Genomic DNA, 15,938 nt, shown 5'->3' with positions numbered 1-15,938 from the left:
TCCCGCACGGCCTCCCCCGCAGCCCTGGCAGCCATCCCCGGCGGAACCCCCGCTGGCCCCGCCGCTGCCGCGGTCCGACGGCGGGGAGCACAGCCTAGTGGCGGCAGTGGGAAGGAACCGGGCTGCCAGTGCTCCCACATCCACACCCCGACCCGAACTGCTGGGGTACCGGCCCGGAGAGTCACGATGATACAGCCTGCCTTTCCGCAGGTGAGAGGTCCTGCAGCAGGATCGGGATAAAGTCAGTACCAGTACAGGCTGGAGATTGGATGGAGGGATGGATGGATGGATGGATGGATGGATGGATGGATGGATGGACGGATGGATGGAGAGCAACTGTGTGGAGAAGGGTTTGGGGATACTGGTGGATGAAAAACAGTATATGAGCCAGTAATGTGCAACTCTCAGCCCAGAGAACTAACTGTATATGGGACTGCAAACAAGAAGCACAACCAGCAGGGAGGTGATTCTTCCCCTGTGCTCCACTCTCATGAGACCCCACCTGGAGTACTGTGTCCAGTTCTGGAGCCCTCAACACAGGAAGGACATGGAGCTTCTGGAGTGAGTCCAGAGGAGGGTCATGAAGATGATCAGAGGACTGGAGCACTTCTCTTATGAAGAAAGGCTGAGAGAGTGAGGTTGTTCAGTTTGGAGAAGGCTCCTGAGAGACTTTGTAGCAGCCTTCAAGCACCTGAAGGAGCTAAAGGAAAGCTGGAGAGGAACTTTTTACAAGGGCATGTAGTGATAGGAAAATGGGGGATGATTTCAAACTGAAATAGGGTAGATTTAGACTAGATAATAGGAAGACACTCTTGAGTGTGATAGTTGTGAGACACTGGCAAAGGTTTCCCAGGGAAGTTCCCTGGAAATTTTCAAGGCCAGGTTGTTTGGGGCTTTGTACAACCTGGTCTAGTGGCAGGTGTCCCTGATCCATGGGCAAGGGAGTTGGAACTACTTTATCTTTTAAGACCCTTCCAACCCAAACCATTCTGTGACTCTATGATTCTGTCAGGAAGATCGAGAGGGACTTTTTAACAAGGCCTGTAGTTTTTACTGGTTTTGTAAGCAGTAATAATTTTAAACTGAAAGAGGTGGTGAGGTCCCACTCCCCAGGAAACAGGGCCACAGCAGGTTGGGAGCAGCCAAGACGTCCCCTGCCACGGGGAGCAAGAGCTGCAGGGTGGCAGGTGCCAGGCTGGACAGCCCCGAGCAGGGCTGGGACCTGAGCTCTGCCGCTGAACCCCGCTCTGGGCTGAGACAGGGCGAGCTGCAGAGTTGGCTGTGAACAGCCATGAGATGGCGGCAGGCGCTCAGGCTTGGCTGGCCCCGCCTGGGGTCCCCTGACTGCTGTTTGCAAGCAAAGGGGTGCCCGGATCCTGCATCGCCAGCCCCGGCCCCACTGGCAGAGAGCACCAGCGTGGAGTCCAGCTTGGGATGTTCCCCGTTCCCCAGTGAGGCAGGACTGAGGAGCATCCACTCATGGGGCTCTGAGGTGCCTGCCCAACCTGGGAACCTGTGCAGGACCTTGAACCCACTACCCGATAAGGGAGGTTAATGATCAGTACTGGCATGTTCCAGGCAGAGGCATGGTGCATGTCCCAGGAGTGGTGCCTGGGCAGAGAACACCTTGTCCCACATCCCCAGGACTTGGTGGCTTTGCCAGGCTGGCCACAGGGAACATGCTCTGCACCCATGGCCATGGACACAGCTGCAGCAGAGCACTGTTTGTGGGATGGACAGCTTGGCCTGCACCAGGTTGAGGCAGGAGCTGGTACCATGGTCTCCCTGGTGTGAAGGCAAACCAAACCTGCTCCTGGTGATGTTGCCAGCAGCTGCACTGGGCGCATCAGGTCTTGTCTGGGCATCCTATCTGTGTTCGTGGCTGTCAGCATCTGGAGGAGGTGCTGAGAGAGGCCCTGCGAGAGCTTGGACCCAGCTCCCCAGGGCACCACCCTGCACTGCAGGGAGACGAGGCAGGGATAGGGGCATGACAGGCAGGAGATGGAGACAGGGTAGGAGGGCTCAGGGCAGGAAGGGCAGAAACTCTGAAGGGCCAGTCCAGTGGCCCTGCTGCCGCTGCAGTGTGCGAGGTCTGGGATGCAGTACCCAGTGCCAGAGTGCAATGCTGGTGCTGGCGTACGACGTGTGGTGCCCAGTGCAGTACCCAGTGCCAGTGCTGGTGACCACTGAGCCATGTCCAGGCCCTGCTGCCCATTTGCAATGCCCGGTGTGCAGGACCTGGTGCTGGTACCAGTGCCGGTGCCACACACTATATTGTGCCAGATGTGCTGTACCTGCCATGCCAGTGTCAGGTGCCAGCTACCTGGTGCATGGTGCCATTGTGCAGGGCACGGGGCACCGGGTACTGCTGATGCCAGCTCCAAACACCTGGCACCGGGTGCAAGGTGATGACGCTGAGCAGAGTCTGCTGTACAGTACTTTGTGCACGGCACGTGGTGCCCAGTGTGCTGTGACCAGCTCCCGGGACGCTGCAGCCGGTATCCATGGCCCAGTGGCAGGTGTGCAGTAGCTGGCACAAGGTGTCCGATATGCGCTGCCTGGTGCCCAGTCCCTGCGGTGCACCAGCCGATACCCCGGAGCAGCAGTCAGCACCGGGGCGGGTTGCCAGTCCACAACACCTGGCGACTGATGCTCAGTTACCGATGCGTGACGCTCGCTTGCCGGTGCGCGATGCTCAGCACCCGGTGCGCGGTACCCGGCGCGCGATGCTCAGCTACCGGCGCGCCGTGCCGGTACCGGTGCTCGGTTGCCGCCCCATCGCCGCCCTCCGTACCGCCCCTGGTGCCGCCCCCCACCACCTCCGGTGCCTCCCCGCCCCGCCCCGTCCCGTGCGCTGCCGACGGAGCATGGCGGGCCCGAGCGGCGGGGCTCGGCGGCTGCTGCTGCCGCTGCTCCTGAGCCCCCGCCCGGCGCCGCCGCGCAGCAGCCCGGGGCCGCCGCGCAGGACCGGGGGCTCGGCGGCGGCGGCGGCGGGGCCGGCGCGACTGAAGGGACCGGAGGAGCTACCGGGGCCGGGGTTGCTCCGGACTTTCGTCTGGCTCTTCCTGCGGGGCTACCTGCTGCACACGCACCGGCTCCAGGTGCGCTGAGGCAGCCCGGGCCGGGGGCGGCGGGGGGGGCTGGGGGTTCGTGGGGGCCTAGGGACTCTGCACGGGTGCGTGGGAGTCGGGGGGGCTGGGAGGAGAGCGCGGGGTGAAGGGGCTCCTGGGTAGGCTGCCTGAAGGGTGCTTTTCAAGGGAGGGAGTGGGTGCGTGCAGGGTGAGGTGGGCTCCGGGGGAGGGGAGCAGCCCACAGGTGACGGCAGGGAGTTGAGTGGGGGCGGTGGGGCCGGGAGAGGAGGGGCTGGGCGGCGGGAAGCACCCCTGCACTGCCGGGTGATGCTAGGACCAGCAGCGCAGATCGGGGCCAGCACAGAACCAGGTGGCCCTGGGAGGGTTCTCCCTCATCCCCGAGCCGGCCAGGCAAAGGTTTCACGGGCGGCGCACGGGGTCCTGGCATCCCCGGGCAGCCTGAGCTGCCCCAGCTGTGACAAGCTGAAGGGACTGTGGTTTTGGGGGCAGGCAGCCAGGCAGGTGTTTGGGCAGATGGTGCCCAGGCTGGCAGGGGAGGGGTTGGCAGAAGTGTTTGTTTTCTTCTGTCAACGCTTCCTCATACGTCGGATGAAGCAAGCAATGGGCTTGGCTGGCCGTGAGCCAGGAGGCATCTTCCAGTGCCGTGGAGCTCTGACCGGGCAGAGGAGGAGGATGCAGGACCAGGCCTTCCTGGCACCGCAGAGCACTGGGCACTGCTGTTTGGAGAAAGGGCTTTCACAGGGCAGTGGGATCTCAGGGGGCAGGCACAGGAGCTCCCTGCTGGACCCTTTTGCCCTTGAGGCTCCAAACACGGCCCGGCTCACAGACAGATCCCCACATGCTCCAGAGGTGCCTTTTCCCAGATTCCAGCAGCTCCAGCTTCTCTCAGTCTTGCTCTGCAAGGCCTGCACCATGTCAGGTCCTGGCTGCCAGCAGATGCCAGTGGGCAGGCTTCAACCTGGGCCCACAGCTGCCTGCCGCCCCACGCAGCACGTTCGTCCAGCAAGCTGCCTGCAGCACTGGGGCGCCCGTCCCTCCCCCTCCTCCTGCCACCACGCACAAGGAACGTCTCCCCGTGGTGACGAATCCAGCTGAATCCGGGCGCAGGCTGCGATACAGTCAGTCACCAAGGGAGATTGTACCACGTGCATCCCTGCAGCCGCTGGGAATGGGGACCAGGGCTTCCTTGCTAAGGTCACTCACAGCCCCCCAGGATTGGCCCTTCTCTGCAAGTGTTCTGGCAGGGCCCAGGTGGGATGGAAAGCACCCCTTGGACGTGGCCCTGTGCAGATCCACTTGCAAAGGGGTGCCCACCTCCCCCCCGAAGGGTGTTTTTAGGAGATACAGTGCTGCCCAGCAGGGATGCAAGCATGGCACCCTTGGTTGCAGCCAAGGAGTGGGGAACTGTGGCTGGCAGAGCTCGGAGCAGGGCTGGTAGATATCCCACAGCTGGCTTGTGAGCCTGTGGCCACAGGGGGGGAAGCCTGCCCTGGGAGCAGCCAAGTCCTGCTGCCCTCCCACCACTGATCATTAACCACCCTTATCGAATGGGGGGTTCAAGGACGCACATGGGGACTGTTGTCCCTGGGTTGAGCAGAGCTGGGGCCATGCTGGAAGCCACAGGTCTTGGACCTGCTGACAATCACTGCAATGACCATCTCAGCAGAGCTCTGTGCTGGATGGTTGTCCCTGTCCCTGCTGTCCCCTCTTGGCCTTGCTTCCCCAAAAGACCCTCCAGGCCCCCCATGCATTTCTGGGGTGGGTGAGGGATGTGACAGCCTGCCCCAGGGGTCAGTGCCTAGTGTGCTTAGTGCTGGCAGGGCACCTGTTCCTGGAGACACCTGACCAAATCACCTGCAGAGGACTTCAAGGATGGTGCCAGCTTGGTGGGTCAGAGGCGAGTGCTTGGGCCCAGCTGGTGCTGAGGGTTCCCCAGCATGGGCATAGAGCATGCTGGACACATGCAGGGCAGTACTGGGGCAGGGAGGGACTGATCCAGCCCTAGTGATGGCCCTGTCCCACTCACGTTGCCATACTCTGGTGGATCACAGGTGATGTCCCGGCGCATTTACGGCCCTATCTGGAAGTCGACCTTCGGGCATTATGAGAACATCAACATCGGGAGCCCGGTGGTGTTGGAGCAGCTGCTACGGCAGGAGGGCAAGTACCCCATGCGGAGCGACATGGCCCTGTGGAAGGAGCATCGAGACACCCGGCGCCTGCCCTACGGACCCTTCACTGAGTGAGTCCTTTCCAGGCTGTGCTCTGTGGGGTGACAGGCAGCTCCTGTCCCTTCCTTGGGTGTACAGCCCTGGTGGCAGCTTGCTTTACTCCCTCTCCTGCAAGCAGCCTATCGCCTCCAAACAGAAGGGCTGCGGAGGGTGGAAAGGTCCCCAGGGTGGTTCCAACCTGCTGTGGGGAGGATGCACCCAAGGGTTGGGAAACTGCTGCCAGCCACTGCTCTGTGGCCTGGCGCTGAGCCCCATCCCTGTGCAGGGAAGGGGAGCGCTGGTACCGCCTGCGCCAGGTCCTCAACAAGCGGCTGCTGAAGCCCTCGGAGGCCGTGCTGTACGCCGATGCCATTGGGGAGGTGGTGTCAGACCTGATGGTGCGGCTGCGGGACGAGCGGAGCCGCAGCCCCTCGGGGGTACTGGTGGGGGACGTGGCCAACCTGCTTTACCGCTTTGCCCTGGAAGGTAGGGGGGTCCTGTCCCTTGCCCCTGCCCGCTATTTCCATCCCCATGGGGGTCTGGATGTGGCCTGTCTCCCACAGGAATCTCCTATATCCTCTTCGAGACCCGCATTGGGTGCCTGAAGCAGCAGGTCCCTGCTGAGACTCAGCATTTCATCGACTCCATCAACCTCATGTTCAAGAACTCCATCTTCGCCACTGTCCTGCCCCGATGGAGCCGCAAGATCCTGCCCTTCTGGGACCGCTACCTGGACAGTTGGGACACCATCTTTGCCTTTGGTGAGTGGTTGATTATGGGGGCCTGGCATGGTGAGATCTGACTCCCTAAGGATCCTCAAAAGTGGAGCAGTCTCTGACCACATGTTCTTTTGGCTACCCTCACTTTGTCAGCGCTGGGTCCTACTGTCTGTCCCTGCAGGCAAGACCCTGATTGACCGAAAGATGGAGGAGCTGGAGGGGCAGGTAGAGCGGGGCAAGGAGGTATCTGGCTACCTGAGCTACCTGCTGGCCAGTGGCAGGCTCAGCCTGGACGAGGTCTACGGCAGCGTGGCCGAGCTGCTGCTGGCCGGCGTGGACACGGTGAGAGCCAGGGGATCCCCCGAGCTCCATGCCAGGGTGGGGGAAACGATGGGCCCATGTTCAGCTGCACTCCCCAGCCCCTGTGAGCTGTCAGCTGGTGGTTGGAGTTCTGATACCCGACAGGAGCAAACCCTCAATGATCAGTCAGCACAGCCTTTGTCTTCCACTTTGCTCCCTGCTCTGCTCCCTGCCTCAGTTTCCCCCATGCTCACTGCCCTTCACTCCTGGCTTCTCTACAGACCAGAGCAGGGGCTGTCTGGTGCTGTACTGGTGCATGCTTGGAACAAGACTGCTCAGGTACTGGCCCTATCTCCCTCACTCCCCATGGCATTTCTCTCTCCCAGACCTCCAACACTCTGTCCTGGGCCCTGTACCACCTGTCCCGGGATCTGGATATCCAGGAGGCCCTGTACCAGGAGCTGAAAGCTGTTGTGCCTGCTGACCGGTTTCCTGGTGCTGAGGATATCCCCAAGATGCCAATGCTTCGCGCCATTATCAAGGAGACACTGAGGTACAGCCCAGCCTTTCCCTGCCCCAGGGCCCTGGTCACCAGCCCCTTCCCCAGGGGCAGTCCCTTCTCCCCCCACGCTGGGGGGTGCACCAGCCAAGCAGGGTGCAGGACTGGATTCAGTCCCTCAGGGCTTCATCCACCTCCTCCCTGGGGAGAGGGACAGAGCTGCTGAATCGCAGGAGGTGCTCCCCTGTGTCTTGCCTGCAGTTGTCTCCCTCTGGCGTCCTCCAGGTGGGTCCTGCTCCCCAGGTAACTCTCCCTTTATCCCAGGGTCTACCCCGTGGTTCCCACCAACGCCAGGGTCTTCTATGAGAAGGACATTGTCATCGGAGACTACCTCTTCCCCAAGAACGTGAGTGGGGGCCATGCCCTGGGGACCCTTGCTGCGCTCAGTGGGGTTGGACATGGTCATTAATCTCCTCCCTTCTTACTTCACAGACCCTCTTTGTTCTGGCACACTATGCCATGTCCCATGACGAGACCTACTTCCCTGAGCCCGAGCGGTTTCTGCCCCAGCGCTGGCTCCGGGGCCATGGTTCTCCCCACCACCCCTTCAGCTCCATCCCCTTTGGCTACGGGGTCCGTGCCTGCGTCGGCCGTCGCATCGCTGAACTGGAGATGCACCTGGCCCTCGCCAGGGTAAGTAGAGACCCTTCCACCCCAGGTAACTCGCCATGAGCTGGGGTGGGGGCCCCAGGGAATCCCTGTGGCACTGTCACCCCCCTTCTCCCCACAGATCATCCAGGCGTTTGAGGTGCGGCCAGACCCCCGTGGCGTGGTGGTGACGTCTGTGTCCCGCATCGTCCTGGTGGCTGACAAGCCCATCAACCTGGAGTTCATTGCTCGCCCAGAGGCCCCCTGACTGTGTGGCCATCCCCCCCAACCCTGGGTGCCAAGTGGAGACCTCCACTGCCCTACGAGGAGGGGCAGGAAGGAAAACCCACCCCAGCACCTACCCCCTGCCCAGATTGGGCTGGGATGCTCCCTACCCCACTGTGGGGAAGATGGAAGGGGGACAAGGGTTGCACCCAAATTGCCCCTGGGGCACTAGTATCCCCCTACCCCAAATCAGCAGGCAGCTTGGGGAACTGCTGTGCCTTTCACATGCCACAAGGGGTTGTGTCCCCCACATCCCATGCCCAGCTGGGCTGTGTTGGGGACCCCAGAAGCTCTGCTGGGCTGGGGGGTGGAAGTGGGAAGGGGGCTTGCAGCCGTTCAATGTCTCCTTCATCCTGTCTTTGTGTAGCTGCGTGTGGATCTGTGCCTGGAGTCAGGATGTCTGGGTCCTCTCTGAACAGCTGACCTTGTCCTCAGCCACTTCTCTGTCTCTGTTTCCCTCCTGCCTCCAAGGAGAGGCTTGGGTGCCGGTGGGGGTTTGGGATTTGCACCTGGTCCCGAGGGATGGGTCTAGCCGTGGCTTTGGGCAAGCAAGTGCAGCAATAACACAGCATGTCCCCCATGCTGTGGAAGAGGCCTGTCACCACCCGGTGCTGGTATCGCGTCCCCTGGCAGGGCCAGCCCTGGGACCTTTCACTATCAGCTGTTATTTCACTGAGATTCTGATACGGGGTGACAGGAACAGGGGCAGGACTTGCCCCAGGTGAAGCAGGGGCAGGATCAGCTCAGCTCCCCCAGTCCCTGTGCAGAGACATGGGGCTGATATTCAGGGCCATTTCAGGGGCTCAGAGCTGGCAGCTGCCCCAGGCAGAGGATGCACTGCTACTTGCCCATGCTCCTGGAGGGCTAGGGTATGGGGTCCCCTAACAGCAAACTCTCCTCACCTTCCTGCTGCTTGGAGATCCTGGCTGAACTGAGGGAAGTAGCAGGCAGAAACCTTGCTAGTACCAAGGCTACCATTCCTAGGGCATCCCTGAGGGGACCCACACGCCACCACCATTACGGAGCTATCAAGTCTGCATGCCCTGTGTCCCCCCCTCCCTCTGACTGTACCCATGTGGGCAGAGGTGTCACCCTGTGCCCATGCCACCCTAGCTGGCATCCCAGGCTGGGTCCTCCAGCCCTGCTGAGCAGCCAGCACCCTCTCCCTAGCCTAGGTCTTTGGAGCTGCCATGCCCAGCTGCACCCCAGAAAGGCGAGACAGCAGTTCCTGGAGCAGGCTGCTTTATTACAAGGCTGAACAGACCAGCAAATAAATACACACACACACACAATGTGCACAGGGTCCCCATGCAAGTGCCCATCCTGGCACCAGTTCTGGCACAGACTGCACCTGTTCCAAGGAGCTCCGGCCCCGAGTGACCCTACAACAAACAAGCCTGTGTGTGCAGCTGAGCCCACGCTACCAGGCATGGGGCACAGCCAGCAGGATCATGCTCACCAGGGTAAGGGAGCCATGGCTGAAGTGCTCAAATCCAGCAGCAGGGTGGGAGTGGGTTGGCCAAGTCCCCCGAAGCCATGCTGGTCCCCATGCCCAGCTGCGGGCATGGCAGGGCTCCTCTGGCACTGTGCCCATCAAGCACCACCGTGTGCTCACTGGCAGGAGGCACCCCGGGCCCCCTTTTCCCCACTCCCTGCCTCCCCGAGGCTGGCAGGATCTGGCCCCAGACTCAAGACGAGTCCCAGGACCAGTGTGGACAGGCAGGTCCTCCCCCTGGAGAGCCTCTGGGGCCTGAGCCTCCTTCCACAGCCCCAGGGCCACCTCCCTGGTGTCTTCAGAGTGAGGATCGGTCAATGCCTGTGGGGCAAGAGAGCGTGCAAGGCCATAACTCCCCAGCAGGCACCAATGCTGGGCTGGGCACCTTGTGGCACAGCCCTCTGACCAACTCTGGGGGGACAGCAGGGTCTTGTGTTGACCCCTATCTGGTGTCCAAGTCCTGGGGTTGGAGATGGGGGGGGGCTGGCCCTGGTGGCCCCCCTGCAGCTCCTAACACAGCCACCCCTGTGGGCATCAGGGATGGGGTGAGAAAAGGCACCATGATGGGAAAATGGTGGGGGTTCCATGTCTGGTGTAGTTAACACACCACTTTCAGTCACCTTCTCTATGGAGCAGCTGGGCACTGCTGGGGGAACTGGTGAGCAACGGACTGTCCCGAATCCATTCCCCACTACCACCCTAAAAAACCATCATTACCTTTGGGAAGCAGCTTGGCATGAGGGCCAGCTCCCCTCTCCCCAGTTCATCCCTAAATAGATGCCATGGTGGATGCCAGAGCTGTGCCCACCCATCACCAGCAAGGACTCACCAGGCAGTGGGTGAGTGGAGGCAGGTGCAGGTGACTGGGCTGAGCAGTCCCATCAGCATGGCCCAGGAGTGAGTCCTGTCCATGAAGCAGGCAGCTTCAGGGCCACCACAGGTGGAGGGGGTGAAGGGCTTTGCCAGCCATGGCATATGGGTCCTACACCATGCACATGGCTAGCAGTGGACAGCGTGTCTAGGGCACTGGAGGGGCTCAGTTCTCAGGGTGGGTCATAGAGATGAGGTCAAAAAAGGCCTTTTGCCTGGTGTGCATCATACCCCAAAACCCTCATCCAGCCCAAAGCCCAAGGACCTGCAAAACCTGCATCCTACATGCTGCCTGGATGGGGGTCTGGGAGTGTCTCCATGGCAGATGCCCCCATCCTTCCTTATGGACACCAGGCACCAGGACCCCAGAAAGAATCCCCTGTGACCCTTGTTTTCCTAGGGACAAGCAGCATCCAAGTCCCACCATCCCCACATGAGCACCCAATGCTGCTGAACCCCAGCCTCCTCCATCTCCTGGGTTGGTCTGGCTGGGATGGAAGCAGGTGGCCCAAGCAGGAAGATGATGAGGTGGTGTGGGTGACCCAGCAGTGGGGAGGGAACAGGCACGCAGTGGTGGGGGATGGTGCCTACCTGAAGTGGAGAGAAATGGAGGGTGCAAGTGTAGAAAGATGGAGCATCGTGGGCTAAGAGTTAAGAGCATCGATACCTGCAGGAGTGAGCACAAGGGCCTGGAGGATGTCAGAGAGGGAGACAATGCCCCGTGGGTACTGGTTCTCATCCACCAGAACCAGGCGATGGACCTGTGGGTACAGGCAGAGCATCACAAGCAGGTCAGGCAGTGGGCGGGGGGAACGGCAGGGGGGGCATGGTGCTGGCACAAGGTGCCCCAGCTGCTCACCTGCTCCTTAGTGATACGGTCAATTATGTCCTCCATGGTTTCATGGGGGTAGCAGGTGAGGACTCCCTCCAGGCAGATGCTGCGCTGCTGTAGCGCGTCCCGCATACTGATGTCCAGGTTATTGTAGGTTTTCTGGGCTGCCAGGTGCTGTGGGAGAGATGGCCGCACTCAGTGCCCCAACATATCCTCGCAGCCCATTGTGCTGGCACCAAGGGGTCACCAAACCCCCATGACACACAGGAAAGATCTGCACCAACGCATGCACTGGTGCACATGGGGTGCTTTTGCACAAGCACATGGTAGTGCCCCACCAGCAGCGTGCCGAGGGGGCACACTTGTGCCCAGGTGTGCAGACACAGGGTACTTACAATGACGTCAAACCGGGAGTAGAGGCCAACCACTTGCCCTGCAAGGAGAGACAACTCAGGGGCTGGGGAGAGGGCTCTGGGAACCACCCACCACGCTCCCTCTACACTCCGCGGGTGGGGCTAAGTGGTGACGGGGAGGTTTGGGTGAGGATGGGGCTGGAACCACCAGCAGAAGAAGATGGGGGAGTTGCAGGTCCCCTCCTCAGGTACCAGCATCGTTGATGACAGGCAGGGCGGAGACACGACGGTCCACAAAGATCTCCAGGGCAGCGTAGATAGGAGCGGTCTCAGGCACCACAGCCACATCGCGGAAGGTGCCGACACACAGCTCCTGAACCGTCTTCTTCAGGAAGCGTGGCTTGGGGAGGGTGGAGCCCTGCAGTGGGGCAGGACAGGGCTGGGCTGGCACCTACCCGTGTGCCCACATTCTTGCTTTTGTCTCCGCATGCCCAACGTGTGTGTGCACACAGCCCTGGCACTCACAAAGATGTGGAGGAACTTCAGGATGCGTTTGTGCGTCAGGATGTGCAGGACGTTGCCCGAGACTGGCTCAATGACAGGCAGGCGGTGGATCTTGTGCTTGATCAGGGAGTAGACAGCATCGAAGAGGCTGCAGGTGATAGGAACACCGTGGGGGAGGGGGGCTAGGGCTGCGTCCCAGGCACCCGCGGGGTGTGCTCTCCCCCAGCGGGCAGGCGCTCACCTGTTGCTCGGGGAGATGTAGACCAGCGGCTTGAGGGAGCCTTGCAGGTACACCTCTGCCAAGGGAGAGAGGTGGGAGTGGGAGTCCACCAGCCCCCTCATGCAGCCCTACACCCCCCAGAGCCCACCTCTGTGCCTAGCACAACGTCCCCAGCCCAGCCACCCCCACTGTCCCCTGCTTTTTACCTCTCCAGGTCTCAATCTTGTGCTCCTCCACCTCATAGATCTGAACCTGAGGGCAGGGAGATAACCTGGTCATGGTGACCCCATAGGGGAATGATGGGGGTCTGGAGCACCGTCCCCTTCCTCAGGCATCCCACCCCATCACCCTCAGTGCAGGGATCACATCTTGGTTGCTGGGCAGAGGGGCACCAGGCTGACCCAGAGCATCCCCCAGTCACGGTCTAGTGATGAAGAGGGGACTAGGGAGGGAAGAGGGGACCAGGAGAGATGGGGACAGACCCTCTGTGCCCCATGCCCATCCCAACCCTCCATGCCCTCCCAGCCACACTCACCAGGGGTGAGCGGTAGTAGCGGTGGAGGATGTTGATGAAGTCAGTGATGGTGAGCATCCCTGCAGAGACACGCGGGGCTGGCAGCACTGCCCACACCCCTCACTGTCAGGCAGGGGAAGGGGCCTGGTGGCACAGCTGGGACTCACCCACAAAGCTCTGTGTCTTGCTGTCCCAGAGTGGGGCAGCACGCACCCCGTTGGCCACCAGTGCCACAAAGGCTTTCTTGATCTGCCAGTGGAGTGAGGAGGGGGTCAGGGGGTCTCCAAGCCTGCTCCCTCCCTGTCCATCCCCACCAATCCCCTGCTTTGTCACCTCCAGGGAGACGTCAAAGACAACTAGCTTGCAGCTGGTGGGGATGGCATCGTAGCAGCAGTGGCTCCTCATGAAGTGCATGTAGACCTCAGCATCGGGGCACTGAAACTCACTCTCTGGGCCCAGTCCCAGCACCTCGTTGCCCAGGATGAAGCTGACAGGTCTTCGGCTTCTCTGCCCATCCTCTTCCTCCTCCTCTTCCTCTTCTTCCCTATCCTCCCTGGGGCACAGCGCCTCCAGGAACCCTACAGGCAAACCCACCCCAGCCCTGGCCAGTGAGCTGAGCTGCCAGGTCTCAGCACCCTCCTGCCTGGGCAGAGCAGGGAGATGCTACAGAAGGGAGTGCTCCCCACAGACACCCCTCATGCCCCACTCCACAAAGGCAGCACTCAGCACTGTGGCTCTCCAGCCAGGGGGGCACCAGGAACTGCTGGTAAGGAGCTGAGGAGTGGGGCAATGAAGGGTATAGGCAGGGTGGGCAACGAACCAATGCATTCATTGCATGAGTGAGCCAGCCCACCCCCCTCCTAGACACTGCCTACTACCCACCTTCGTCCTTGGGACTGGCAGCAGCATCCAGTGGTGCCACCTGAGGGGGCACACAGCAAGTGGGGGCCAGCAGAGCCAGTCTGGCCTCTTTCCCCACCCACGGGTGCTGCCTGCACCCACCCAGCTGTCCCAGCCCCCCGCAAGCGATGCAGAGAAGACCTTCCTTTTAGGGTGGGGAAGAAGGCTGGGCTCAGTTCCCATCCCTCCAGGGAGCCCCCCCACTCAACCCCTGTGGTGGCTCCAGCCCAGGACTCCCAGCTTATGTCCCTAGTCTGGGAGAACAGCGGGGTCTCCTGGGTCAGGGCAGGGAATGGCAGGACCCTCCAGTCTCTCCCTCTCCTGTCAGAGCTAAGTGCATCCTGCAGCACCTCTGCACCCATCCTCTCCCTCTCCTAACACCAAGGTGTAAATCCTGGTCCTGCTTCCTCCCGTGCCGTGCCAGGAGCCCCGCCAGCCCCACATGTGCCCCAGGTCCATCAGATCCACCCCAGGACACCCTACAATAGCAATGGGAGCAGCCCCAGGGGGAGAGGAAGCCAGCACAGTTGGCTGGCTGGCTGACCCCATGTCCCCCAGCCCCCAGGAGACCCCTTCCATAACAAAGCAGCACACGCTTGGGAAGAACAACCCTGAACCACAAGCCCACTGGTAGAGCCAATGTTTACAAGCCACCCTGGAATAACAAAGGCACAGGGGCTGTTCCCTAAGGAGCCCAGAACCAACTCCGGGAAGGAGGCAACCCTACCCCAACGTCCCCCAACCCTTCCCAAGGGGCTGGGTACAGGCAGGCAGGGCAGACTGTGCTCCGTGTCCTTGTCCCCATGGCTGCCTGGCCGTTGGAAGGGAGACACCAGTCCCCCATGTCCCCCTACCCAAAGGGGTGTCCCGTCCCCAAGCAGGGGGTTGTTGGGTCGGGCCCCCCACCCACCCCGGCAGTACCTGGGGCCCGGCAGGGCCGGGGAGCCGCTCCATGCTGACTGCGGGGTAGCGCTGCTATTCTGGGCCCGCGGCTGGCCGGGCCCTGACAGATAGGGTGTCAGCGAGCAATGACAGCCATGCCCCCGCCACTGCCGCGGGGGGGGGGACAGCGCCAACACCACTGTCACTGCCGTGCAGCGCCCGCGGCAACTGCGCCACCAAGCTGGAGGGGATGGCTGTGGCCCCGGGGACACGAATGGTCCCGGGGACAAGAGCAGGGGAGTGTGATGGAGAGATGGCTGGGGGCAGAAAAACCTGTCCCCACGCTCCAGGGATCTCCTGGAGCGGTGCTTAGCGCCTGCCAGGATGTGGCACTGCCCGCCCTGGTGCTGCCTCCACCCCGACCTGCAGCAGGAGCGGCCGCGGGGCTCAGCATCCCCCCCATCCATCCCCTCGGTGGTGCTGGAGGAGGGCTGGATGCAGCCACGGGCATGGCGACAGCAGAGCAGCTGAGGACTCTATCCTCCTGGTGCTGCCCCAACCCTGCTGCCCTCCCCGGGGTCCTGCCGTGACCCAGCCATCCCAGCCACCCCAGGAGCAGCCCACACCAGAGAAGCTCCTTCCCTCCTTCCTCGCCCGCTCTCTGCTCGGTCCCAGCTCCATTTCTATTTCAGGAAGGTTCAAATAACCCCTTGGCCAGCTGCCGTGCCGGCCGCGGAGCAGCCGTGGGCGAGCAGGCTGGTGGCTGCCAGACCAAGGGGACAGAGTGGCTCTGGTTGGCTCCTGGGGGACAACTGAATCACCGCCTGTGCAGGGGTGCAAGGAGCAAAGCCCCTGTCCCAAGGCACTGAAGAGAGGAAGGGACAAGGCAGGGGTTTCAGCATTAGGGACAGGGCAGGAGGGCTGGGGTGACACGAGGACACCGCGACTGCCTCAGTCCTGGTGGCCCTTACCCCGCAGCAGTGCAGGGGGTGTGATGGGGCTGTGCCTGTACAGCTGTGCCAAGCTGGACAGCCTGGCTCCACCCTGGCCACGGCTGGGTGCAGGGAAGGGAACAGGCATCTCCACTTGCAACAGCTATTTTCAGGCGCTGGAGAGAAGCCGAGGAGAGATGAGATTGTCACCAAGGAGACCAGAGAAACAGGGCCCAGCTCTGGGCAGGGGGTTGCAGGGAGAGGGGAGGGCTTTCTGCAAGCTCCAGGGCCCACACATGGGGCTCAGCACCTCTCCTGGCCTCACACAACGCCCCCCCAAGAGCCCAGCATTCCCCTTCCAGGCTGGGAGAATGTTACCCAAAACGAGCAAGGGGTCACAACCCTTCCTTCCCCTACTGCAAAGCTGGGCTGCTCTGTCCCCCCATGGTTAATGATCTGCAGGAGAGGCCCCAGGACGTAAGGCAGACCCCAGGCCCCAGCAGGTACACTGGCAGCTGCTGCCCCATGCAGGGAGGCACACTAACCTGCCATGGGGCAGAAAAAACTACCCCTAGCTCTGGGAAGGACAGGGGAATGGTGGGGTAGTGGCACAAACTCTTCCTGTACCAGAGCTCAGTGAAGCATGGGAAGAGCTGAGCTGCTCTGCTGACCCAAACAGGTCA

At 61.8% G+C, this 15,938-nt stretch overlaps 2 protein-coding genes across 2 annotated transcripts; one reads left to right on the top strand and one right to left on the bottom strand.

The window, feature by feature from the left end:
* The first annotated feature begins 2,834 nt into the window (after positions 1 to 2,834).
* LOC127386475 (sterol 26-hydroxylase, mitochondrial) lies at positions 2,835 to 8,191 on the top strand. The gene is made up of 9 exons (XM_051623567.1): positions 2,835 to 3,101; positions 5,144 to 5,334; positions 5,589 to 5,788; positions 5,866 to 6,063; positions 6,203 to 6,363; positions 6,708 to 6,874; positions 7,145 to 7,226; positions 7,313 to 7,513; positions 7,611 to 8,191. The coding sequence occupies exons 1-9, from the start codon at positions 2,868 to 2,870 to the stop codon at positions 7,734 to 7,736; spliced, it is 1,560 nt and encodes a 519-aa protein (XP_051479527.1). The 5' UTR covers positions 2,835 to 2,867; the 3' UTR covers positions 7,737 to 8,191.
* A 787-nt stretch (positions 8,192 to 8,978) lies between these two features.
* On the bottom strand, positions 8,979 to 14,402 carry PRKAG3 (protein kinase AMP-activated non-catalytic subunit gamma 3). The gene is made up of 13 exons (XM_051623568.1): positions 14,363 to 14,402; positions 13,424 to 13,463; positions 12,875 to 13,119; positions 12,709 to 12,790; positions 12,563 to 12,621; positions 12,234 to 12,279; positions 12,049 to 12,103; positions 11,829 to 11,955; positions 11,556 to 11,721; positions 11,346 to 11,383; positions 10,978 to 11,124; positions 10,786 to 10,879; positions 8,979 to 9,569 (listed from the first exon to the last, which is right to left on the bottom strand). Exons 1-13 carry the CDS (start codon positions 14,393 to 14,395, stop codon positions 9,547 to 9,549), a joined length of 1,155 nt encoding a protein of 384 aa, XP_051479528.1. The 5' UTR covers positions 14,396 to 14,402; the 3' UTR covers positions 8,979 to 9,546.
* Positions 14,403 to 15,938: the final 1,536 nt, after the last annotated feature.

This window comes from Apus apus, chromosome 6, assembly GCF_020740795.1.
Source record: "Apus apus isolate bApuApu2 chromosome 6, bApuApu2.pri.cur, whole genome shotgun sequence".
In the NCBI taxonomy this organism is placed as follows: domain Eukaryota; kingdom Metazoa; phylum Chordata; class Aves; order Apodiformes; family Apodidae; genus Apus; species Apus apus.
The sequence above is the reverse complement of the archived record's forward strand: the minus strand, read 5'-3'. Positions and strand labels throughout refer to the sequence as shown.